Source organism: Bos indicus x Bos taurus, chromosome 17, assembly GCF_003369695.1.
Source record: "Bos indicus x Bos taurus breed Angus x Brahman F1 hybrid chromosome 17, Bos_hybrid_MaternalHap_v2.0, whole genome shotgun sequence".
In the NCBI taxonomy this organism is placed as follows: Eukaryota; Metazoa; Chordata; class Mammalia; order Artiodactyla; family Bovidae; genus Bos; species Bos indicus x Bos taurus.
This window is the reverse complement of record NC_040092.1, coordinates 18823211-18849338: the sequence shown is the minus strand read 5'-3', so window position 1 is coordinate 18849338 and position 26128 is coordinate 18823211. Positions and strand designations below refer to the sequence as shown.

Genomic DNA, 26128 nt, shown 5'->3' with positions numbered 1-26128 from the left:
ATGTTAACAGGCCTCCGGGCCAGAAGATGATGCAAATCACCTAAACTTTTGCATATGATAAGTTTGCAGGAAGAAAGCCTGGCTTACTGTATGACTCTACCCCTTCCCCCATTATCCTCTATGCATAACTTAAGGTATAAAAACTACTTTGAAAAATAAAGTGCGGGCCTTGTTCACGGAAACTTGGTCTCCCCATGTCGTTCTTTCTCTCACCTTCTGGCTGAGTTATTTCAGCCTCTTTTCTCCACTGAATTTCCTCACTGAGCTATCCTTATTTCAGCCGCTTTTCTCCACTGAATTTCCTCACTGAGCTATCCTTATTTAACCACTCTTTATATCTTTAATTAACGCTTAATTGATCTATTGTTTCCTGGTGATCCGCGATGCCGTCTCTCCTTCGAATACCCTGGATCAGCCGGGGCTGGACCCCGGCAAATGCCTAAAAGAAAACTCCTGTTTACGTGTAGTCTGCTCATAGCACTTCTGACACCAAATGTGTGTGAGGTTTTCCAACACAAGCAATTCTCCAAAACTCTCTAGACACCAACTGGGTGTCTTGCAATTCAGTTATGACATGAATTACCTGGAGTTAGCCTAAACCTCACAGGTTAAGGGCTCAGTGCCACAAGATTGTCCCCCACTTCAGACATCCAAGGCTGTCACCTGTATTTCTGACCAACTTGTTATAAATTGGGGGTTCCTATAACCCCCTCCTCAGGTTCAATAGTGGCTCATAGAACTCAGGAAAACACATTTACTCACTTATTATAAAAGATATAATAAAAGATACAAATGAATAGCCAGATGAAGAGTTACATAGAGTGAGGGCCAGAAGGGTCCTTAGTATAGAAGCTTTTGTCCTTGTGGAGTTGGGGGTGTACCACTCTCCCCAAATGTGGATGTGTTCTTCAATATGAAAGGTTTCTTAATCCCATAAGGTAGGGATTTTTACAGAACCTTCATTACATAGTCAAAATCAGTGACTAACTGAATTTCCATCCCACCCCTCTCCCCCACTCTGGAGGATAAGGGAATAGGACTGAAAGTTCCAAGCTTCTAATCATGGCTTGGTCTTTTGGTGACCAGCCCCCTTCCTGAAGTTATCCAGGAGCCCACCAAGACTGGCCTCATTAGAATGCAAGACAGCTCTATCTCCAGGAAATTCTGGGGGATTTAGGAGATCTGTGTCAGGAACTGGGGGCAGAGACTAAAATACATCTTTGTGTCATAGTGCTTCAGGGTGTATATGTTGAATGAATGTGTCAGTGAATAAGACTGCTGATTTGGGGATCTTTTGAGAAAAGAAAGTAAAAGGAATACTTCAATAAATACAAATTGCACATTTTTTTTTTTATTATTATCAAAACAGTTAAGACATCTGCATTGCCAAGCTAGAATTAGGAAGGGTTTTAAGAAGGATTCCCTCTAAAGAGAGGAATACAAGTCTATAACCAATGCTACATGAAGTCAGGCAGGGTTACAAGAAAGCAGATCTCTGATACAGAGATGAAGCAGTGAATACTGTGCAATTACTATAACAGAAGAATGGATTTAAGTACAAAAACCAGACCCTATAAAATGTGACTTTAATTAGGATGCCTTTGGCGATAACACTGTTTTCTACAGTAGACTAAAAATAAGAATATAAATGTGATGCATGTTATTCTAGGAAGTGTCAGACATGCAGTTGACGTAACACTTCACCCTCTCACCCAGAGCATCTGGGAAAGGTGAAGGAAAACAGTAGGTGGATCCAGTGATTATTTGTCATTCCAAATTCTGACTCCATCTGGGGCCTCCACAAGGTGAGAGAAACACACTAGGAATAAGGCACCAAAAAATTTCATGTGAAGGCTCAGAGGCTATCAGAATGTAAATCTGTAGCAGGTACATAGAATTCTTGGAGTAAAAAAGTTCAGTTCTGAAGAAGTCATATATAATTCACTTTTCAAAAATATCTCTGAAAGGTAGTAAAAATGAGAGTTAAATCTGGCCCAATTAACTTGATTCCTGAGTTTAAAGCCAGATAAAATGCTAGGTCAAAAAAGGAAGGTTTTTGTTCATATTATTTTACATTAATACAGTAGAAAGCTGGTGATTTTTAAAAAGTATCAAAACGCTAAATATTAAAGAGTATGTATAAAAACTCACACACCATTTATTAGTCACAGTTTTGAATAGTGCTCTGTATTTATTGTTTAAAATAGTTGTCATTTAGAAACAGTCTGTTCTAGTGCTAAAACCTTGAAAAGGAAATCCTGAGGAGGATCCTAAAACCTGCTATTCATTTTTATACTCTCAGTGGTTGATGGATAGAAATGGTAAGAGCTTTGAGTGTCAATTGCTTTTTAAGTAGCAATCAGACTGTATCCATTATAACTGGTTGCAAAGTACAGGATGTTAAAGGCATAAAGGTGGCTTTTATTTTTTCCAGTTTTTAACAGCAATAGTTACTTCCAGTCATAGAAATGTGATGTGGATTGCAACGTACTGGGTAGCTCAGCAGTTAGATTTGATGGATTCCAGAGCTGGTCTGGTGAGTTACCTGCTTTGGTCTGCAGTCACATATATATTGCTGAAGATATATATGGTGCATATATATACACACACATATATATTGCTGGCTTAAAACTCAACATTCAAAGAATGAAGATCATGGCATCCAGTCCCATCACTCCATGGAAAGTAGATAAGGAAACAATGGAAACAGTGACAGATTTTATTTTCTTAGGCTCCAAAATCATCGCAGATGGTGACTGCAACCATGAAATTAAAAGATGCTTGCTCCTTGGAGGAAAAGCTATGACAAACCTAGACAGTGTATTAAAAAGCAGAGACATTACTTTGCCAACAAAGGTCCATCTAGTCAAAGCTATGATTTTTCCAGGAGTCATGTATGGATGTGAGAGTTGCACCATAAAGAAGACTGAGCACTGAAGAATTGATGCTTTTGAACTGTGGTGTTGAAGAAGACTCTTGAGAGTCCCTTGGGCTGTAAGGAGATCAAACCAGTCAATCCTAAAGGAAATCAGTCCTGAATATTCATTGGAAGGACTGATGCTGAAGCTGAAGCTCCAATACTTCAGCCACCTGATGTGAAGAGCCAACTCATTAGAAAAGATCCTGATGTGGGGAAAGATTGAAGGCAGGAGAAAGGGAAGACAGAGGATGAGATGGTTGGATGGCATCACTGACTCAATGGACATGAGTTTGAGCAAGCTCTGGGAGATGGTGAAGGACAGGGAAGCCTGGCCTGCTGCAGTCCATGGGGTCACTAAAAGTCAGACACGACTGAGGAACTCAACAGTAACAATACATATATATATATGTTATGGCTGATTCGCATTGTTTTACAGTAGAAACCAACACAACTTTGTAAAGCAAATATCCTCCAATTAAAATAAAAGGAAACCTAAGCCCTCGAGGGGCTCCAGGGATGTCTAGGCTGCCTAAGAACCTTAGAACCAGAGAGGGTGTAGGCTGAGTCTACATCCTATGAGTCGGGCTTGCTGTCTGTCCCAGTTATCTGTTGCTGTATAACAGACAACCCCAAACATAGTTTAAGATAACAATTCTGTTCTGTGGGTTCACTGGGAAACTCTCACTTAGGGTGTCTGTGCAGCTGCAGTCATATGTTAGCAGGATCTGAAATAGTCTAGAGGCTTCTTCTCTCCCATGTCTAGTGACAGGCTCAGATGTCTTGAGTGCTGGGCGCTGGTCAGGCATCTCTCCTCTCCACGTGACTGCTTGGGCTTCCTCACAGCAAGGTGGCCTCCAAATGGCCACGTTTTTACATGAGAGCTGGTTTTCTTTGCAGCAAGAGTTTCAAGGGACAGGAAATGGAAGCTATCAGCATCTTAGGACCAAGACCCTGAATCAGATACAGTATCACTTTATCATTGGATAAAGTGAGCAAAGCTGTCAAGACCCAAGGGGAGGAGATATAACCCTCAGGTCCTGTGTAACAGATGTCAAAAAAATTTGTGGCCACTTGTATCCCTCCTCATTCTTTAACCAGGACCCAAAGGGTTGGGCATTATCCTAGTCTCACCTCAAAATGATCTGCTTCGTATTCATCTAGTTAAAAAAAAAAACAACATTATTTTTTAAAAAATTCATTTTTGGCTGTTCTGGGGTCTTCATTGCTATGCATGCACGGGCTTTCTCTAGTTGCAGAGAGCAGGGGCTACTCTTTGTTGCAGTATGCGGGCTTCTCATTGCGGTGGCTTCTCGTTGCGGAGCATGGGCTCTAGGGCATGGGCTTCAGTAGTTGTGGTGCATGGGCTTAGTTGCTCTGCAGCATGTGGGGTCTTCCTGAATCAGGGATTGAACCCATATCCCCTGCATTGGCAGGTGGATTCTTAACCACTTGGCCACCAGGGAAGCCCATATTCATGTAGCTTTTATGCATTAATAAGAAAATTTGTGTACACTGTCTCAATTTGCTCTCCTAATTGTGAAACAGTAGCTTGGCTAATAAGGCAACTAAGGCACAGAGGTTAAAGGCCTGGGATCGCAACCTCCTAGGGATAGAATGGAGAAATGAATCTGAATCTCTTGACTCTCATCCATGCTGAGGGATTCTGGTTTATCTGTTGTTTGTTTACCCCGTCACTTTGCTCTCTGACACACGAAGAGCTGGGGGAGAGGAAAGCCCATTTCCCTTTGGCTGAAAATCTGGACATACATCCTTGCAGGTGAAGCTCAAGGTGCAAGCAAAGGCAATGTTCTGTGACTGCTCAGCGCATCAGTAAGGACTCTTGAAGCCGCTGTACTGGCCTTCACTCTTGGGGAACTCTCTCCGGATCCTCCAGCGGCAGCAACTGGGCAGGATGGCAAAGTCAGCCAGGTCCTGGGAGCCAAAGCGCCAGGCAGTGTAGCTCCTGTAGGCACAGTGCCGCAGCCGGCTGTTGGCAGAATCTGCATCCAGCACCAGCAAGGGCTCCTGGTACTGCAGTAGGAACTGCAAGGCCCGCCTGGACAGCACAAGGTCCCTGAAGAGCTCTGAGGTGGTGATACAGGCACCCGGCTTTTTCCGGCAGCACAGCTCCTCCAGGCATCTTTGGTTCTCAGGGAGTTGCGATGGAAGGCAGTTCCCGCACTGGCACCAATCCGGGCAGTCCCTGGATTTAAGGTGCACCTCTTCACTGAGCAGCTGGATCTCCTCTGGTTGTCCGGGAATGGGGGGTGAGTCGTGAAGAGACAGATGCAGCCAGGACAAGTCTGCAAAGTCCAGCTGGGGTCTCTGAAAAAGGCAAGTTTCCAAACCCATCAGCAGTGACAACCCCTAGGGTCCTGGGTTCTTTAATTTTCTTATGAACTTATAAAATTACATTTAATACTACATTAATACTAGTAGCTCTCTTTTTTTTTCTTTTGTACCGTTTATTTTATTATTTTTTTAGGTTTATTTTAATTTTATTTATTATTATTATTATTTTTTACTTTACAATATTGTATCGGTTTTGCCATACATCAATATGCATCCGCCATGGGTGTGCACGTGTTCCCAATCCTGAACCCCCCTCCCACCTCCCTCCCCATACCATCTCTCTGGGTCATTCCAGTGCACCAGCCCCAAGCTTCCTGTATCCTGCGTCGAACCTGGACTGGCGATTCATTTCTTATGTGATATTATACATGTTTTAATGCCATTCTCCCAAATCATCCCCCCTCCCTCTCCCACAGAGTCCAAAAGACATACAGATGGCTAACAAACACATGAAAAGATGCTCAACATCACTCATTATCAGAGAAATACAAATCAAAACCACAATGAGGTACCATTTCACGCCAGTCAGAATGGCTGCGATCCACAAGTCTACAAGCAATAAATGCTGGAGAGGATGTGGAGAAAAGGGAACCCTCTTACACTGTTGGTGGGAATGCAAACTAGTACAGCCACTATGGAGAACAGTGTGGAGATTCCTTAAAAAACTGGAAATAGAACTGCCATATGACCCAGCAATCCCACTGCTGGGCATACACACCGAGGAAACCAGAATTGAAAGAGACACGTGTATCCCAATGTTCATCGCAGCACTGTTTATAATAGCCAGGACATGGAAGCAACCTAGATGTCCATCAGCAGATGAATAGATAGGAAAGCTGTGGTACATATACACAATGGAGTATTACTCAGCCATTAAAAAGAATACATTTGAATCAGTTCTAATGAGGTGGATGAAACTGGAGCCTATTATACAGAGTGAAGTAAGCCAGAAAGAAAAACACCAATACAGTATACTAACGCATATATATGGAATTTTAAAAGATGGTAATGACAACCCTGAATGCAAGACAGCAAAAGAGACACACATATATAGCTCTCATTTATTAAATGTACACGTCAAGTCTGTGTTTTGCAAGCATCGCCTCATTTAAGCTTTCGAAAAACCGCATGAGGGCTTCCCTGGTAGGGCAGTGGGTGAGAATCTGCCTGCCGATGCAAGGGACAAGGTTTGATTCCTGGTCTGTGAAGATTCCACATGCCACGGAGCAACTAAAGCCCGTGAGCCCCAACTTCTGAGCCCATGTGCCTGGAGCCTGTGCTCCGAAACAGGAGAAGCCACTGCAGTGAGAGGCCGGTGCACCTCGGCGAAGAGTGGCCCCTGTTCACTGAAACTGCAGAGGGCCAGCATGTAGCAACGAAGGCCCAGAGCAACCAAAAATAAATAAGTAAATTTTTTTTTAAAAAAAGGAAAACCTCATGAGCTATGTGTCCTGATCTCTATTTTACAGGTTTGGAAAGTGAAATTCAGAAAAGCCAGGGCTTAGTGCCTATATCCTCTGTCAGAGACCTCTGGGCCCTGCCCACCTGATCTAGGCAGTTCCCCTCCTCTCAGGTCCTTCTCTTACCACATGATGATGTTCTATGCTCTTCATTAGTACTTACCACCATCTGAAATGATCTTATGAACTGGTATGTTTCCTGGATGATTCTTCTTCCACAGGAAAACAGGGGCCCTGTTTGCTTTGTTTATTGCCTGTGTCCCCAGTGCCTAGGACAGTGCCCAGCACATGGTAGACAATAAATATTTGCTGACTTAGCTCTCCTTTCTCACCATGCTCCCTTTTCTGAAAAGTCCCTTTGTTATCCTCCAAGGGAATTTGCCATAATTGCCATCATTTATGTCTATGTGACATATACCTTCATTCACCAGACAGAGTGTGAGTTGAGTACATTAAAACTAAATGGTTCATGTACATGACTGTACACAGCACCAGTATTATAATAGCCAAAGGGTGAAAATAACCCATGTCCGTCAGTGAATGAATGGATAAAAAACTGTTATGTTCAGGACTTCCCTGGTGGTACAGTGGTTGAGAATCCACCTGCCAGTGCAGGGGACGTGGGTTTGATCCCTGGTCTGGGAAGATCTCATATGCCACAGGGCAACTAAGCCTGAGCACCACAACTACTGAACCCATGCTCTGCAACAAGAGAAGCCACCACAGTGAGAAGCCCACACGCCACAAGAGAGTAGCCCTTGCTTGCCACAGCTAGAGAAAGCCCACATGCAGCAACAAGACCTACACAGACAAAAAAAAAAATTGTGTTCATACAGCTGTGAAAAGGAATAAATGACTGACACATACTAAACGTGGCTGTTTAGCTAAACATAGATGTAACCTTGAAGACATTATGCTAAATGAAAGGAACCAGACATAAGGAGACAAGTAAGATTCAATTTACATGAAATGTCCAAAATAGGCAAATTCATGGATACAGAAAGCAGATTAGTGGTTGCACAGGGCCTGGGGAGAAGTGAGTGGGAGTGGCTGCTGATGGATTCAAAGTTTCCTTTTGGGGTGATGAAAAAGTTCTGGAGCAAGGCAGTGGTGATGGTTGCTCAGCATTGTGATATACTAAATGTCACTGAATTGTACTCTGTAAAATGGTTTAAAAGGTAAATTTTATGTTGTGTGTCTTTTACTGCCCTTCCCCAGTATATGAGAGTTCACTTTATACCCAGACCTGATAAAAACATTACAAGAATGGAAAAATTTTGGCCAGTCTCTCTCAAGAAGAGATGTGAAGTTCTTAAATATTAGTGAATTGAATTCAGCAGTAAATACAAAGAATAATACATTGCATTCAATGTATTTTATTGCAGCAATGAAAGGTTGGCTTAATCTTTGAAAACCAATCAGTGTAATGTACTAAAAAACAACAAAAAAAGAAAACTCATTATTTGAAAAGCCTGAAAAAATACATTATTTAAAACTCAGGATTCAGTCATGATAAAAATTCTTAGTGAACTAGGAGCAGAGGGGAATTTTCTTAATCTGATAGGGTATTCTTTAAAAACCCACAACAGGGAATTGCTGGGACTCAGCACTTTAACTGCGGTGGGCCAGGTTCAACCCCTGGTCAGGGAACTAGGATCCCTGCAAGCCATGAGGGAAGCCAAAAAACAAAAACCCTACAGCAAATACAATAGTAAAATAAAAAAAAAACTTTATTCCTGAGATAGGAAATGAGACAAAGATGCCTGCTCTTATCATTTCTGATCAGTATCCTGCTGGACATCCTAACAGGTGAAATAAGCATCTGGAGCTGGAATAAACAAGAAAGGAGCCTCCCCTAGAGCCTTCAGAGAGAGTACAGCCCTTCTGACACCTTATTTCAGACTTCTAACCTCCAGAACTGTGAGAGAATACACTTCTGTTGTTCTAGGCTCCCTAGTTTGTGGTAATGTATTACAGCAGCTGGAGAAAACTAATGCAGTCAGTGAAGATGTCCAGCAGCCAGAACTGCTGGGGAGAGTGTGAATGAGAACACCCCCTTTAGAGAACTTATAAGCAGTAACTATGAAAGCTGCACACAGGCCTGCCTCATGACTTGGCAGTTCCGTTCTCAGGTGCCATATGTTTACTGTAGCGGCAGCATTGGCATGAACCCCAAAGTGGAAACTAACCAAATGGGTAGTTCATTCAACAATTGAATGGATAAATAAATTGAATGTTTATAAAACAAAAAATTATACAACAATGAGAATGAACCACTGCTACACACAACATCATGGATGAATCTCACAAAAATAATGTTGAGTGAGGGAAGCCGCTCAACAGGGTATGTACTGAATACATACTATAGGATTCAAATTTTGTAAAATTCTATAAGAGGTAAAATGTTTGAATGCAGGGTAACGTCTACTTTTAAGGGAAGATAGTAATTGGGTAGAGGCATTAAAGGGCCTTCTGCTAGTAATATTCACTTTTAAAGTCTGGGTGCTGGTACCATGTGTTGCATGGTGTTTACTTTGTCATCAGTTATGATTTATACACATTTCTAGATATATTTACATTTAATAGTAAGTATTCTTTTAAAAAGACTGGGATTTCCCTGGTTGTCTAGTGGTTAAGAATCCACCTTGCAATGCAGGAGACACAGGTTCGATACCTGGTCGGAGAGCTAAGATCCCATATGCGGCGGGGCAGCTAAGCCCACACACTGCAACTGCTGAAGCCAGAGCACCACAACTAGAGAGGCCGTGAGCCTTGACGAAAGATCCCACATGACGCAAGGAAGATCCTGTGTGCCACAGCTAGACCCCACACAACCAAATTAATCAATTAATTAGTTTGAAAAGACTAATGAGAATTCCCTGGGGGTCCAGTGGTTAGGACTCCAGGCCTCCACTGCAGGGCGTGTGGGTTCCATCAGGGAACTTAAAATCCCGCAGGCTGTGCTGCGCAGCCGAAAAACAAAAAGCAAGCACTAAACAACTTACCAGGACTTTTTCACCTTTGACAGCTTGCAGACTTGTCCCAAGCAGTCTTTCATTTACCATCCTAATACAGGGTTCATCCACAAAGGACACATATTTTAATGTCTAGAAGATAAAAATTAAAGGGTTAGCCATTTTAGTACAGCGTTACACCTACTGTGTATCTGAACATATCTAAAGGCAACTGTTATTCCTACTTGCCAAATGACAACCCGTTAAACAAGCTAACCAGAAACTCTTGCTAACTAAGAAAGAATTGATTATGAGTATCAGAAATGGAGCCCCCGCCACCTTAATTTGTAGACTTAGAGGATCCACAGCTTACTGCCTATTATCTCCAGGTACCCCAAGTGCTATATAAAAATTCCTTTGTTATGTTCCCTCAATTTCAGTTATGCTAAGGTTGAATATCTCCTGAAAGTTATACTATTGCAACTTAAATTATTTATATCTTCGTTAAATTGCCTCCCATCTTGGGCCGTGAAATGGTGATTAATTTTAGTTGCAAAGATGAACTTTGATTTTAATTGCAAATACATGTACAATGAACAATGAATTGTGCATTCAGCCGCTACAAAAGGACAGCAGTGTTCTTGGTCAAGGGAAAGAAACCCTCTTTATTGTTTTTAAAGTACCAGAAATTTCTCTTTGATTGGAGGAAATCATGGATTCCAAAATTAATCAAATTCCAAATGAATCAAATCAAAACCATACAGGTGAACTAAAATTTCCTTTGACTACTCCCCTATCCGAGGCTCCTTTCCGTAAGCAATCACTGTGAGTGATTTGTGAGTGTCCCAACCTTTTTGTATACATTTATTACTTCCCCACACACATTTACATGTGTGTGTATAATGCACATAAAAATATACAGAATATATATGTATATATATAAATAGACATATATACGTGTAGAAAATACATTAAATAGTTTTTGTGTATAGTTGCTTTTTAGCCTATATATCATACCACAGATATTGTTCCATAGTTTGCTTTTTCACTTTCAGCAATCTTGGATATTTGCTCATGTCAGTACCTCTAACATAATAGTTATCAACATGGATTCTGAAACCAGCCTGCCTGAGTTAGAATTCGATCTCTGCCAACTATATGACTTTGGGCAAATAATTTATCCTTCCTGTGCCTCAGTTTCCTCATCTGCAGAAAGATAACAGTAGTACCTATCTAGAATTCTACTGATGATCACACAATCCTATAAACCCACCTATAAGGCTGTGTGAAGTTTCAGTGAGTTAACGTATACATAGCACTGGGAACTCTATATGAGCATTTGCTTTTATAATTATCTGCGTCATGTTTTAAAACTGGTGCCAGGCATTCCCTACTATGGACTTATCATAGTTCATTTCACCATTCACCTGTTGGGCATTTGGGCAGATGCTCTTCATCACCGTCACACATAGCACTGTGATAGACATCTTGTACACGTGCACCACTTGGGTACCCATGTGAGTGTTTCTCTAGGGCAGGTATGGAGAAGTAGAAATGCCAGGGTGTAAAGAATATCCTGTTTAAATGTTACTAGATTGACAAATTGTTCTCCAAAGTTATTATACTTTTATTGCACAACCAGTTTAATAAATCTGACCAAACTGACAAATCCTGGAACACAAACATTTGTTTTCCCTATATCATGCTTCTCCATTTTTGCCTCTTTTCTTCACTACAATGAAAGGATTCATCTGACGGAGAATGTGGATTGGGGTAGGGTCCTGATACTTATCCACCACGGGATTGACTGCACCTGTGATCGTGGCCTTATTTCTGCACTCTCCTCAGTGATCCAATAGGCCCTTCAGGTGTTTTGATTTTGATATCCCGTAGACATATCGAGTCTTACCCGTGTTGGCTCCACAATGGATTCATACTTCTTCTTGTAGTAGTATTCATTGACTGCGCAGGGTTGACAGCACTTGCACCAGGGATAAACATGCGATCGGCAGTATTTACTTGAATAAGTGTTGATGAGCATGTCAATGAACACGGTGGCCTGGAAAGAACCAGACAAGCACCTTGTCAGTGAAACTTTCTTTAGCCACATCATTTTCATAAAGTGTGAGAAAAAGAATCTCTTACCAAACCAAAGTAGGAGAGGGTTGAACCAATGTACACGATCAGCTGGATGATGTCAAATTTCCCCCCCTTGAAAACAGAGTACAAAAGATTACTTGGTTGAAATTCAGAATCATGCTTTTCTGCTCTAACATGTAATTGTAAGTTCCAGCAGAGGAGGGAGTCTAGTGCCATGAATTTGACAACTGCATCCAGTGTGTTCACAGCAACAAAGATTAAGGAGACTGAAAAATGAATCCTATTCCTTCTGCTTCTGTCTCTCAGGATGTGCTTGAAAACAGGGGTGTTTTAAACTAAGAAGTTTTAAACTAAGAAACACTGAGAGGAGAGCCACTGAAAGTTTATTTTTCCATTCGAGGTGAGGGTTTCAGAAGAGCTTTCCCTAAAAGTGATTTGAAATTACTTTGGAAACAGAGGGAAGGAATGTCTGCACAAAGTCTCCCCTTAGATGTCCTTGTGATTTTTATTCTCAGTATCTTTGTATCTTCTCACTATATCTCATTGATTCTTGTGGGGCTTATTACCACGTTAGGTAAATAATATGCTGTCAGACAAGATATGTGGGCATCCATTGGTTTTTGCATCTCTCCTCCTTCTGGAGACAGCATGCCAGTTTTCCTTTGGAGAACCATCTCTGTGCATACTCAGTCCCTGTAGTTTGCAGGGAAGAGGCTGGTTCCGGGCTGGTCTAGGACCGTTGGGAGTGACCCTAGTCATAGTGATTAGTTCATCAGTGAGTATGTGGCTCATACTGGGCCAGTCAAAGCCAGTGGCATCTGCTGAGGCTTTTGCTGAGATGTTCTCTTTCCGTAGAGGTTGCTAAATTGCAAAGATATAAGTAGCTGCTGACACTACCACCTAGAGATGACCCACCGGGAATGACGCCAGAACAGAGGAGAAAAATGTAAGAGATGGAGGGGGGCAGGTTCCTCATGATGTTATTAAAACATCTGGATTCAGCAATATCTGAAGCCTGAAAATTGCCTCTGGATTTATCAGTTATATGAACTAAAAAAAAAAGGACTTTTTTCCTAACCCAATTTGAACTGGGTTCTGTTCCTTACCAACTGTTTTACAGAGGGATCTCTCTCTCCTTTTTTAAAAAATTATTTTTAATGAAAGGATAATTGTTTTACAGTATTGAGTTTGTTTCTGCAACCCATCAGCATGAATCAGCCATAGGTATACATACGTCCCCTCCCTCCTGAATCTCCCTCCCACGTCCCGCTCCTTCCCACCCTTCTGGGTTGTTGCAGAGCTCCAATGTGAGCTCCCTGCGTCATGCAGCAAATTCCCACTGGCTACCTGTTTTACATATGGCAGTGTATGTGTTTCCATGCTTCTCTCCCCATCCATCCTGCCATCTCCTTCCTCCCCCCTCCACGTCCATAAGTCTGTTGTCTATGAATGTGTCTCCATTCAGTTCAGTTCAGTTGTTCAGTCGTGTCCGACTCTTTGCGACCCCATGAACCACAGCCCGCCAGGCCTCCCTGTCTCCATCGCTGCCCTATAAATAGGTTCGTCACTACCATCTTTCTAGATTCCGTATATATGCATTAATATATGATTTCTCTCTCCTTTTTAAGCATCAGAGTATTTTTAAAGTTGAGTTATTAGGTTTTTTCCCCAAGCCCACTCTTGTACTCATTAGATGACTTGTCCAGGAACAAGGACATTTCTTCCCCTTTTATATCCCACATGCAAAGTGCATAGTGCCAGCTAATGCCTATGACCAAAGCATTCACCCTTTGAGATACTATGGCAGTAATTTAAGACACAGTCATAGGAACGGAGATGCCAGTGGCTGAGAGCGGAGAAGAGACTTACGGTGCCGAAAACCAGGATGTCAAATCGGATCCCGTAAGCTTTTATTAGGGTCCGCTTTTCAGTGTTATTTTCCTTATAGTACTTGGCATATCTGTAGGAGGAAAAAGATCCATATTTATAAAGACCTATCTGAAACTGCTGGTATTTTATGAAAAGAAAAACCAAAACAGTAGCCGATCTAGTCTTCTAGTCTTCTTTCAGCTCTGCTGTTGTTAGCAAAGGGAAGAACACAAATTTCTCTCTCTCTTCACCTGGAACCAAAGCACCACCTCCCCACATCACCTCCTCTGCTTTTGGCAAAACAGAGTGATGGAAAGTCTGCTTTAAAAAAAAAATTATTTTTGTATATTTATTTAGCTTCCTTTGTGGCTCAGCTGGTAAAGAATCTGCCTGCAATGCAGGAGACCTGGGTTCGATCCCTGGGTTGGGAAGAGACCCTGGAGAAGGGAAGGGCTACCCATTCCAGTATTCTGGCCTGGAGAATTCCATGGACTGTATAGTCCACGGGGTCATAAAGAGTCCAACACAACTGAATGACTTTCACTTGGCTGCTCCAGATCTTAGTTGCAGCATGCAGGATCTCTAGTTGTGATCTTCCCTCTTAGTTGTGGCATATGGGATCTAGTTCCCTGACCAGAGAGATTGAAGCCAGGCCATCTGCGTTGGGAGTTCAGAGTGTTACAGACATTTACAGCAAAGATATAAGTAGCTACTGACACCACTGCATAGAGATGACCCACTAAAGATGGACCACCAGGGAAGTCCCAGGACATTTTTTTTTTTTAGTTTTCTGAATGTTGAGTTTTATTTATTTTTTATTTTTTTTCTTTGAGTTATTAACTCATAATCTACTTATAGGTGTGGGGAGAGAAGAAAACAATGAATGCTCTGCCAAAATATAGTATGGAACATCTGAAATTCTTATTTTTATCTTTTTTTAAGCTCTCCGGATCTGACATAGAGATGAATTAGATGTTCTCAGCACTTTCCGTGCCTGTTTCTGGCCAAAGAGGTTTCAGTTTCTTTGCATCTGAATGTTCTCATTTAATGACAGCACTTTCTTTTGCTCTATTAACTGATTTGCTTTTTAAAATGCAAAGCAAGCATGCATCACCACTCCATGCCCCAGGGTTGCATAATCTCTCCATGCAAGCTATTTTTCCTGGAAGGTTAACACTAGTAAATACTTGAATTTCAGTTTTCAGGGGCTTGGTATGGTGGTTCTCATACTGAGGGCAAGAATCACTTGGGAAGCATTTTCAAAAGGCAGATTCCAGGGCCTCACCCCCAAAGGGTGGTTTCAAATGGTGTGAAATGTTTCTGGGAACCTGTATGTCTAGGAAAGGGACCAGCTGGTTCTGATACAGGTGAACAGTGGACCACACTCAGAAATACCAGGCCCTCATGGGCAAGGATGCTTTTGCGTGCTGTAGTGGGTTGAATAATGCCCCCGCCAAAGGCAAGTCTCAAGTGCTTAACCCCTGCACCTGCGAATGTGACCTTATTTGGAAATAGGATCTTTGCAAGTGCATATGAGTTAAGGATCTCAAGATGAGATCATCCTGGATTTAGGGTGGGCCTTAAATGCAATGACTGTATCCTTATAAGAGGAAAGAGAGGGAGAGTTGAAACAGAAACACAGAGGGGAAGCCCATGTAAAGACGGAGGCAGATACTGGAGGGAGGCAGCCACGAGTTAAAAACTAAGCAGTTTCATCTCGTTGGAATTGGCTTGAAACAATGTTTTGGGTCAATCAAGTTTTCTGTCTTAGGAATTTGAAATTAAAAAAACCACTAGAATTGGCCTATTTAAAAAAAAAATTGAAGTTCTAGATGTAGTGCTGGTGCTAGAAAGGCTATGGAGTTAACTTTTGAACAGCACAGGGGTTGGGGTGCCCACCCTCTGCCCAGTGGAAAATCCACTTTAACTTACAGTTGGCCCTTCATATCCATACTCCCTCTGCATCTGTGCATTCAACCAACTGCAGATTGTATAGTACTATAGTATTAATATTTATTATTTAAAATAGTGTGTGTGAATGGACCCATGCAATTCAAACTCATATTGTTCGAGGGTCAGTTGTATATTGCAAGCTGATATCCTTGATAAGCAGAAAAAATAAGCATTAGTCACATTAAAAGCAGAGCACCAGTGAAGATCTGTAATTCCCTGGTGGCTCAGTGGTAAAGAATCTGCTTGCCAGTGCAGGGAACTCGGATTCCATTCCTGAGTCAGGAAGATCCCTTGGAGTCGGAGATGGCTGCCTACTCCAGTATTCTTGCCTGGAGAATCTCATGGACAGAGGAGTCTGGCGGGTTACAGTCCATGGAGTCACAGAGTCGGACGCGACTAAGCACAACAAGAGCCATCGGAAGCCAGAAGAAGCAAGGAGAGATCCTCCCCTGGGGCCTTTATAGAGAGTATGTCCCTGCTGACACCTTGATTTTGGACTTCTGGCCTCCAGAACTGTGAAGTTTCTGTTGTTTAAAGCCACCAAGTTTGTGGTAATTTGTTAAAGCAGCCACAGGAAATGAATACACATATATACCTGTTCTGAGAGCAGAGAAGCCCATCAGGCATTCTGTCCTGCTTTACACGTCTTGTAAATAAACTGAATCATTGCCTAAGGACCTTTGGCCACAGATCTTTAAAGGATGAAATTTCTGCAACGTGATCAATTCCTTCAACTTCCTGTATTTTAGAAAGCTTATATTTTCTCATATACCTCATATAACCTCTAATTTCCTTCTCTTTTCTGTGGCTATTTGAAAATAAAGTTACCCATCAGGTCTCCACAATTTATTTTTGGTTACAGATTTCTTCTGGTGCTTGATTCCAGAGAACAAATGCTCTAATACTTTGAGCTGAAAGATCAACCAGTTCTTCAGAAAGCTCAGATCTCTCCAGGAGCTAATGTTCTTAGGCTCAGCTCAGAGACTTGAAGGACATTTGCTAACATCTGATGGGTACATTGCCCTGCATGCGTCTGCTGGCCGCTGGAAAAACAGCCTGTGAGGGCAGTCGGGGACCACTGACCCAGGCCTTGCTTCCTACTAATGGCCACAAGCCTATTCAGTAGAGCAGCAGGGAATGATCAAAACATTACCTAAACTAGGAGCTGGTTTCAGGGCCCTGGATGAGACTCCATGGCCCCAGAGAAGGCAAAAAGCCTCTTATGGGACTTCCTTGGTGGTCCAGTGGTTAAGATTCCAAGCTCCTGATGAAGGGGGCTCATGTTCGATCTTTGGTCAGGGGACTAGATCCTACATACTATAACTAAAAAGATCCCACATGCTGCAACGATGTTTCCGCTTGCAGCAACTAAGACTCAGGGCAGGGGGGGGAGAAGCCATATAAATAAATATGAAAAAAATAAAGTCATTGGAGCAAAGACAGTGTTCTTTAAAAATGCCTCTTGTGTGTTGATCTCAGCCAGCTCTTAGTCAGGAGTTTCAAACTCAGATGCCTGTAGGGGCCAGACAGATGAGTGAAATGAGTGATGCAGCCAGATATGAGGCAATAAAGAGTGGTGAGGACTGTGGCAAACCAAGAGGGGACCACTGATACTCAGCTCCAGCTGCGTGCTCTCCTGTGGGATAGGAAGCCAGTGTTACATGGTTTGATTTTTTTCCAAATAGTTTAATTTTTCAGAAAAAGCAGGAAGTCCATACTTCTATGTAGAATATCTCAACATTCAAAACATTGTACAGGCAACAACAATAACAACAACAACAAAAAAATTTGAAGTCTGCTTGCCAGTTAATCATGCTGCTTTACCTAAAATATGAATAGATCCATTTGCTTGAGTGGATAACAAAAAGTCAATAAGAATGCTAGCAGAAGGGTTAGGAGGCAGTGAATGAGTGTGTGTGTGTGTTTGTACATGTACTTTGGCCTGTATTTGCATGCTCAGATTAACTATAGACACCTCATTTTATTCATTCTCCTGGGCAACTAGCAACCTGGTTGTAAGAAACAAAATATAGTCAAACAAAACATCAAAGAAGAAAGCATGTTTGGGATGCTAGATGACATAGCCTAGACCAGTGCTTCTCAAATTTTAATGTGCACATGAATCTTTTGGGAATCATAAGATGTAGATTCTAGGCACTAATGGTAAAGAAACTGCCTGCCAATGCAGGAGACATAAGAGAGTAAATTAAGAGTGGAAGCTGAGATTTTTACATCATAACAAGCTCCCATGTTGAGGCAAGGCCCATGTTCCTGGTAACAGGATCACATTTTGAGTATCGAGGGTCTAGATTAGTGATTCTCAAACGAGTTTGCGTACAAATAACCTGGGAGGGACAATCCCCAGTGTCTAATTCAGTAGGTCTGAGGAGAGCCTGAGAATCTGCATTTCTAACAAGGTCCCATGTGATGCTGATGTGGGGACTCCCACTTTCAGAGTCCAGACCATTAGTAGTAAAAGTATTCAGGGAAGCTAATATGTTTGCAAGTTGATTCCCTAAGATGGACTCCTATGTGTGCAGTTTCCCTTCTTAACTAGGAAAGCTCACTCTTCAGGAAAGTGCACAGTGCCTATGGGGGGTTCCTATCCCGTCCTTGGAGAGGCCTTTTCTGGTTGCATTCCCGCTCCCCACCCTATCAAACTATCTTGTTTGATTTTCTTTTAAGCATGTATCATCATGTGAAATGGTCTTATTGGATTTCTTTGTTTGTTCTATTGAGATATAATAAACATATCATAAAATGCACGTAAAACGCTTACTCCTTGGAAGAAAAGTTATGACCAACCTAGAGAGCATATTAAAAAGCAGAGACGTTACTTTGCCAACATAGGTCCATCTAGTCAAGGCTATGGTTTTTCCAGTATTCATGTGTGAATGTGAGAGTTGGACCATAAGGAAAGCTAAGCCCTGAAGAATTGATGCTTTTGAACTGTGGTGTTGAAGAAGACTCTCTAGAGTCCCCTGGGCTGTAAGGAGATCCAATCAGTCTATCCTAAAGGAAATTAGTCGTGAATATTCATTGGAAGGACTGATGCTGAAGCTGAAACGCCAATACCTTGGCCACCTGTTGCGAAGAGCTGACTCATTTCAAAAGACACTAATGCTGGGGAAGATTGAAGGCAGGGGGAGAAGGGGATGACAGAGGATGAGACGGTTGGATGGCATCACCGACTCAGTGGACATGAATTGGGTAAACTCCAGGAGTTGGTGATGGACAGGGAGGCCTGGCGTGCTGCGGTCCATGGGGTCGCAAAGAGTCGGACACGACTGAGCGACTGAACTGAACTGAACTGGTATATGAAAACACCTCACAGAATACCAGGTTATACATATATGATCTCATATAAGCCTCACAAGTGTTGGTTAGACAAAGGAAATTTCACCAGAAGGTTATCTTCAGTTATCTCAGGATAGAGGAATTATGGGTGATTTTTATCCTCTTTTCTATGGTTATCTCTGTTTCCCAAGTTTTGCTTTTTATCTTACAAAGAGAGTGCAGTTCTTTAATAATTCATACAAAAATTCAGTCACTGCCTAGCTCTCAGAGGAAGTGTTTTACATTCATCTTGTTGCCTTGGGAAACAAAACTAGTCTTACTGGCTGCTGGGGATACAACTCAGCAGGGTCTGGGAGGTCCCTGGGAGCCAAGGGCTAGTTACTGGGCAAATCTGACCTGGAGCACTGTTACCTGAAGTTGTAGCCAGGGTACAAGGACTCCTTGGCGGTCTTGTCATCAAGGCGACGGAAACTGTATTTTGGACGGCAGTGATGGAACCATCTGTCCAGGTTGCAGTCCCAGTAGATCTCAATGCCCATGATTCCTCCCTGGGGAAGAAAACAAGAGATAATCTCTAAGCCTCGCTGGACGTGGGTTATGCAGCTATCAGACATCTCCCTGCATAGTGATGATCACTGAAGGAAAAGTTTGCTTTTGAGGGTAAAAAATGCTGATAAAAAATTTCAGAGCTCTAAGTACCATCCAATTTAACTCATACAACGACTACTTTGGCAACTACAAATGCATCTCCCTGCTCCTCCTCCCGCCTGGAACATACTACCATTAAATTTACTTTCCTGAAATAGAACTTTCAACAAGTAGTAGTAATGTTAGTCGCTCAGTCGTGTCTGATTCTTTGCGACCCCATGGACTATAGCCCACTAGGCTCCTCTGTCCATGGGATTCTCCAGGCAAGAATACTGGAGTAGGTTGCCATTCTCTTCTCCAGGGGATCTTCCTGATCCAGGGATCGAACCCAGGTCTGTGGTATTGTAGGCAGATCCTTTACCATCAGAGCCACCAGGGAAGCCCAACTTTCAACAAACCCCTCCTGTAATCAGACATTATTAATGCTTCCACCCCCATTAAAGATTATATGAAACGAGTTGCCAGTCCAGGTTCGATGCACGATACTGGATGCTTGGGGCTGGTGCGCTGGGACGACCCAGAGGGATGGTATGGGGAGGGAGGAGGGAGAAGGGTTCAGGATGGGGAACACATGTATACCTGTGGTGGATTCATTTTGATATATGGCAAAACCAATACAATATTGTAAAGTTTAAAAAAAAAAAGATTAAGTTGAAGCTTATCATACTGGAATTCAGCATGCTCCATCACTTCCTCTCTGTTTTTCTCCAAATTCTCCCTTGGAGAAAGCTGTTATGCCAGACTATGCTTTTCCCAGACACACTTTGCATTTTCACTTCTTTTTTTATTTTAAAATAAAGCTGTATCTCAACAGCTTTATTGAGATACAATTCACATACAATTCGCCCACCTAACATGTACAATTCCACACTTACATTCATGTATATGTGCAACTGCTACCACAGTCAATTTTACAGCATTTTCACTACCTCCAAAAAAGAAAAACCATGTAAACTTTAATTACCCCTCTCAACACTAAACAACCACTAATCTACTTTTTGTCTCTGCAGAGTTCCTTATACTGAACTTTCACATGAATGAAATCATGTAATACATGATCTTTTATGTCTGGCTTCTTTCGCTTAGCATAATGCTTTTAAAGTTCATCCATGTTGTAGCAAGTGTCAGTACTTCATTCCTTTCTGTGGTGAAAGAATATTCCATTGTATGAATACACTACAGTTTGTTGATCCGTTCATCCTTTGATGGACACTTGGGTCGTTTCTATCTTTTGACTATAATGAACAATACTGCTGTGAATGTTTACGTACAAGTTTTTGTGTGAATATAAGGTGTCATTTTTTGGGGGTACATACTTCGGAGTGGAATTGCTGGGTATACTTTGCATCTTTTAATCTTGGCCCTTGACCTTTTCTCCCAGTGAAACATTTCTCCCACCCACTTCTCTAGCTAAATTCTGCTCGTCCTCCAAGACCCAGCCAACATCCTTCCCCATCCACGCAAGCACGCCTATACTCCTCAATTCATGGTGACCTTTCTCTCCTCTAAACTTCTAAAGAATCTGCTCATCTCTTACCTATACTTGGTACTTCTTTTTTTTTTCTACAGACATTTTTTGAGCACTGGCCATCATATTTCACTGAAGCTTAGACACCATTGCTTGTAAGACACACAGGGTGTTTTTTTTTTTGTTTTTTTTTTTTTAATGTTCCTCCAAGGAAAAAACTGGTGTCAATTAAACTGTGAGATTCCATCAACTGAAAGCACTTACTGATTTCAAAATTATTAAAAGTGAAAAAGATATCTCTTTGAATCGATGAAATTAGGCATTTCAAGACAGTATGCTAGATGTAGTATTCTGAGGATACAGAAATGAGTAACAAAGAGGTTCTGACTTGGAGAGAGGAGAAATAACACAGAAAAATCACAACTGCCTTTTTTGGGGGGTCAGGCACTAAGCCAAGCACTCTACTTACTATAGTGAATGTATTAATACCTTTGTCACTTGGCATCCATTTTGCTGGCTTCTGGGAAATCTACCTGAAATTTCCTTTGGGAAACACCTTTCCTAACTCTCCGTGGTTTGAATGGGGCTGTGACCTCTCCCAGGAGAGGGCACCTGACTCAGTCCTGGCCAATCAGGACAGTGCTTCCCTCTGGACCTGATGATGAGTTCAGATAGATTATGTGGCCCAAGGTAGGGTTAATCAGAACTCTCCTTGAGACATTTTGCCAGAACCATAGGGGAAAAGGTCCTCTATTGGTTGAGACCACTAGCTGTGGAGTGTGAAAGTCTAAAGCAGCACTATCTAATAGGATTTTCTCTGCTGATGGATATAGTCTGTATTCATGCCCTATAAGGCAGTAGCCAGTGGTTATTGAAATGAGGCTAGTATGATCAAGGAAATAAATTTTTAATTTCAATTAAGTTTAAGTTGCTGCATGTGACTTGTGGCTACCATATTGGATAGCAGAGTGCTAGAGCTTTGGTGGCTTTGACTTGACATGTGGAGAATATCATCATTAAGGAAACAGTCAAAAAATGAAAGGAGTCGGATTTCTGAAGACATCATTTGAGTTCTGGGATGCAGCTATGCCTAAATCTATAATACTCTTCATTCAGCCAACAAATATTTATTGACTGTCCATTATGTGCTGAATGTTATACAAAAATGAACCAAAAAAAAAAAAAGAGCTACCTTCATGGAACTTACATTCTAGTCAGAGAAAATAGACAACAGACAAATGGATATGATGTAAAATATATAGTATGTCAGATAATGCTTGGTACCAGGGATAAAAATAAACCTGAAAAGGGCCTGCTGGGATAGAGGTGGGAATTGTCATTGTAAATGTAGCAGTAAGGGAAAGCTTCACTGGGCTGTATTTGAGTGAATACTGGAAGTAAGTGTAGAAGGCAGTTAATACTATGTCTGGGGATAGACTATTTCAGGCAGAGGGGACAGCAAGGGAAAACTCAAGGTAGGAAGATGCTTTGGGTATACTAGAATGTTCATTCCACCTGGTCTTTCTACGCAAGTTAATATGGTTCCTTTTTGGTTAAGTCACTTGAATTTTGTTTCTGTTATTTGCCTCTAAATTACTTTTTATTTTTTGCTTAAATCACTTGAGTTGGATTTCTATAATTTGCTACTGGAATAATCCTAAGTAACCAAAGTGTGGTAGTCTGGATAATTGTTGTTGTTAGTCTCTAAGTTGTGTCTGACTCTTTGCGACCCCATGTGCTGTAGCCTGCCAGGCTCTTCTATCTGTGGGATTTCCCAGGCAAGGATACTGGAGTAGGTTGCCATTTCCTTCTCCAGGGGATCTTCCTGACTCAAGGGTTGAACCCACATCTCCTGTATTGGCAGGCAGATTCTTTTCCACTGAGCCACCAGGGAAGCCCAGCCTGAGTAGTAGCCCCCCAGATATACCTAATCCTAGGTCCTAATCCCTGCATCTCTGAACATGTTACCTTAAATGGCCAAAGAGACTGCATGTGTGCACACTCAGTTGCTTCAGTCGTGTCCGACTCTTTGTGACTCTATGGACTGCAGCCCACCAGGCACCTCTGTCCTTTGGATTTTCCAGGCAAGAATTCTCCTGGAGTGGGTTGCCATGCCCTCCTCCAGGGGATCTTCCTGACCCAAGGATCAAACCCACATCTCCTGCTTTGCAGGCAGATGTTTTAGCACTGAGCCACTAGGGAACCCCCCAAAGAGATTCCCGCTGCTGCTGCTGCTAAGTTGCTTCAGTTGTGTCCGACTCTGTGCAACCTCATAGACAGCAGCCCACAAGGCTTCCCCGTCCCTGGGGATTCTCCAGGCAAGAACACTGGAGTGGGTTGCCATTTCCTTCTCCAATGCATGAAAGTGAAAAGTGAAAGTGAAGTCGCTCACTCGTGCCTGACTCATAGCGACTCCATGGACTGCAGCCCACCAGGCTCCTCCGTCCATGGGATTTTCTAGGCAAAAGTACTGGAGTGGGTTGCCATTGCCTTCTCCAAAGAGACTGCAGGTGTGATTAAAAAAAGATCTTGAGAAGAGGAAATCTGGATTATCTGGGTGGACCCTGTAAAGACATACTGATCTTTATGAACAGAGAGGCAGAGGGAGATTTAACACAGGATAAGAAATCAATGTAGGGGACTTCCCTGGTGGTCCAGTGGTTAAGACTCCATGCTTCCAGTGCAGGGGGCACAGGTTTGATCCCTGGTCAGGGAACTAAGATCCCACATGCCACATAGCAAATAGGCTTGCAGGCCACAGCAAAGGATCTCATGTGTTGCAACAAGGACCCAGTGCAGCCAAATAAACAAATATAAAAATATTTTTTTAAAGAAAAGAAAAATGAAATCAATGTGACCACTGAAGCAAGATGCTATGCTGGTGGCTTTGAAGCAGGAAGAAGGGGCTATGAGCTAAGAAATGCAAGGAATGCAGTTTTAAAAGGTGGAAAAGGCAAGGAAATGGATTCTCCCCTGGGGCCTCCAGAGAGAGCATGGCTCTGCCGGTATCTTTATTTCGGCCCAGTGATACTCATTTTGGACTTCTGACCTCCAGAAGTATAAAAAATGTGTTGTTTTAAGCCACAAAGTTTGTGTTAATTTGTTACAGCAGCCACAGGAAACTAATAGATGAATGGTCTCACACATAGGGTTGTTGTGGGATTAGATGTGGTGATGCAGGAAAAGTCCTTGTCATTGAACATGGATTTACAAAATCCTCCATAAATATGAGCATATTATTAAGACCCAGTGGTCCAGCCTCTTGGCCATTTGTCATCCTCCATCCCTTGACCCACCCTCCCCACATTCCACTTTACAAACAGGCATCACCAACCTGAATGGCCACTTCTGAAAAATTATCTCCTGTTTCTTGGAAGATATCTCCTAGTCGGAAAATGGGACACTGTGGATCCCGAGTCTTGTGAAAGGTGCAAGTGGTGTTTAAACCCGGCAAGATGTTTCTCCTGCACATGATGAAAAGCAAACAAGCATCTCAATTGAAAACTGGGATCCTTCTCTTTCATGGGAGTGAACCAGTGTGGCCCCTGGCACCGTGAGGGCCTCCAACGATCCTGCCTTCTGGATTCACACCCTTGTGTATTCCCCTCTTACACTGTCCAGTGTTGGTCTGTGTGGCCAGTAATATATGACAGAAGTGATGGTGTGTCACTTCTGAGATTAGATTATAAAATACAGTGGCTTCTCTCCTGGTTACTATCTGGCATGCTTACTCTTTGGCTTGGATCACTTGCTCTGGGGAAGCCAGCCACCATGTCCCAAGGGGACTCAAGCAGTCTGAAGGAGAAGTCCACATGGTGAAGAACTGAGTTCTCCTGATGACAGTCACTTGAGTGAGCTTGGAAGAGGATTTTCCAGCCCCAGTCAAGTCTGGTGATGGCTGCAGCCCCTTTTGACAGCTTGACTGTATCCTGAGAGACCCCGAGCCAGAACCACCCAATGAAGTCATTCCCAGATGTCACTCTGGGATGCCCAGAAACTATGTGAGAAAATTAAAGTTTGTTGTTTTTAGCTTCTAAATGTTGGGGTGAATTGTTATGCAACAGTAGATAACAAATACAGCCAAACATTCTGGGCACTTACGTGGTGTAATTGTGGCCAGGGAAGTCGATATTATTCTTGATGAGTACAGTAAAGTTTTCAGCACTGACCAAGAGCGCAGGCCTGAGAGAGAGAAATGCAAAATGGGGATCAGTGACTACAGGGACCAAGGGAGTCAGTGAGCCAGTGACCAGAGGCTCTGATTTCTTGCTTGGGTCAATATGATGGTTGGAGAGAAATGCAATTCAGTGGGCAAAACCTTCCAAAATTCTCCAGCTTCTCCAGGAAGAATTTCTCCCTTCTTAAGACCCCATGGAAGGAGTTCCCGGGTGGTCCAGTGGTTGATAATCCTTGCTTCCACTGCAGGGGCATGGGTTTGATCCCTGGTTGGGGAACTAAGGTCCCACAGCTGTGTGAGGTGGCATAAAAAAAGACTTCGTGGCATTTACTGTAATACTTCTCACTCTGATATAATGGTATGTTTAGGTATGCACAGTGGTGTGTTGGTAAATGTTTAAAAACCAGCTCTCCAAGAAAACAATAAGCCCTGATACTGTAGCAGTTACTGACTATTGTGGTATAAATACCCCCACCATCACTGATTTCAAGCTACCAGTAGAACATCACTGAATTGGAACTGGGAAGGGATGAGCATAAATGGCTCAGAGCTGGTATAAGCCAGCTCCAGCACACTCCTGTTTGTATTTTCCACAATAAACTTGGTGATCCTGCAGGGCTGAGACAATAATTTTCTCATCTTGGCATCCTCAGCCTTTGGCACAGGGCCACACATACATACTTGACTCTATCATTCGCTCTCTAGAGGCTCTGAGTGGTATAAAATCCTCCATGAGTGAGAGGAGCCCAAATTCTAGACTGCCGGAAGGTCCACCCACCATCCATGCATTCATTCATTCAACAAATATTTATTGTACCGGGAATGGGGCTGGGCCCTTGGGATGCAGTGATGAAAAAGACAGTCGAGATTTTTGTCCTGGTGAGGTTGAGAATCTGTTAAAGATGGAGAGAACAGGCTCCACAAAATGAT

General features: G+C 42.4%; 2 protein-coding genes across 5 annotated transcripts in view; one reads left to right on the top strand and one right to left on the bottom strand.

Annotated features, from left to right (window-relative positions):
- Window positions 1-26128, top strand: part of IFT81 (intraflagellar transport 81) — a 223822-nt gene that overhangs the window by 23915 nt on the left and 173779 nt on the right. The gene's annotated exons all lie outside the window — the stretch shown is intronic.
- Window positions 1326-26128, bottom strand: part of P2RX7 (purinergic receptor P2X 7) — a 60670-nt gene continuing 35867 nt past the window's right edge. The window contains exons 6-13 of one of the 2 annotated variants that reach the window (XM_027566820.1): window positions 25123-25203; window positions 24356-24485; window positions 19317-19453; window positions 13656-13746; window positions 11832-11897; window positions 11596-11745; window positions 9738-9839; window positions 1326-5245 (exon numbers count right to left, since the gene is read on the bottom strand). In XM_027566820.1, coding sequence (XP_027422621.1) covers window positions 4748-5245; window positions 9738-9839; window positions 11596-11745; window positions 11832-11897; window positions 13656-13746; window positions 19317-19453; window positions 24356-24485; window positions 25123-25203 — 1255 coding nt within the window. In that variant the 3' untranslated portion in view covers window positions 1326-4747. The remainder of the gene's footprint in view (window positions 5246-9737; window positions 9840-11595; window positions 11746-11831; window positions 11898-13655; window positions 13747-19316; window positions 19454-24355; window positions 24486-25122; window positions 25204-26128) is intronic. The other variant, XM_027566821.1, reaches the window with a different exon arrangement.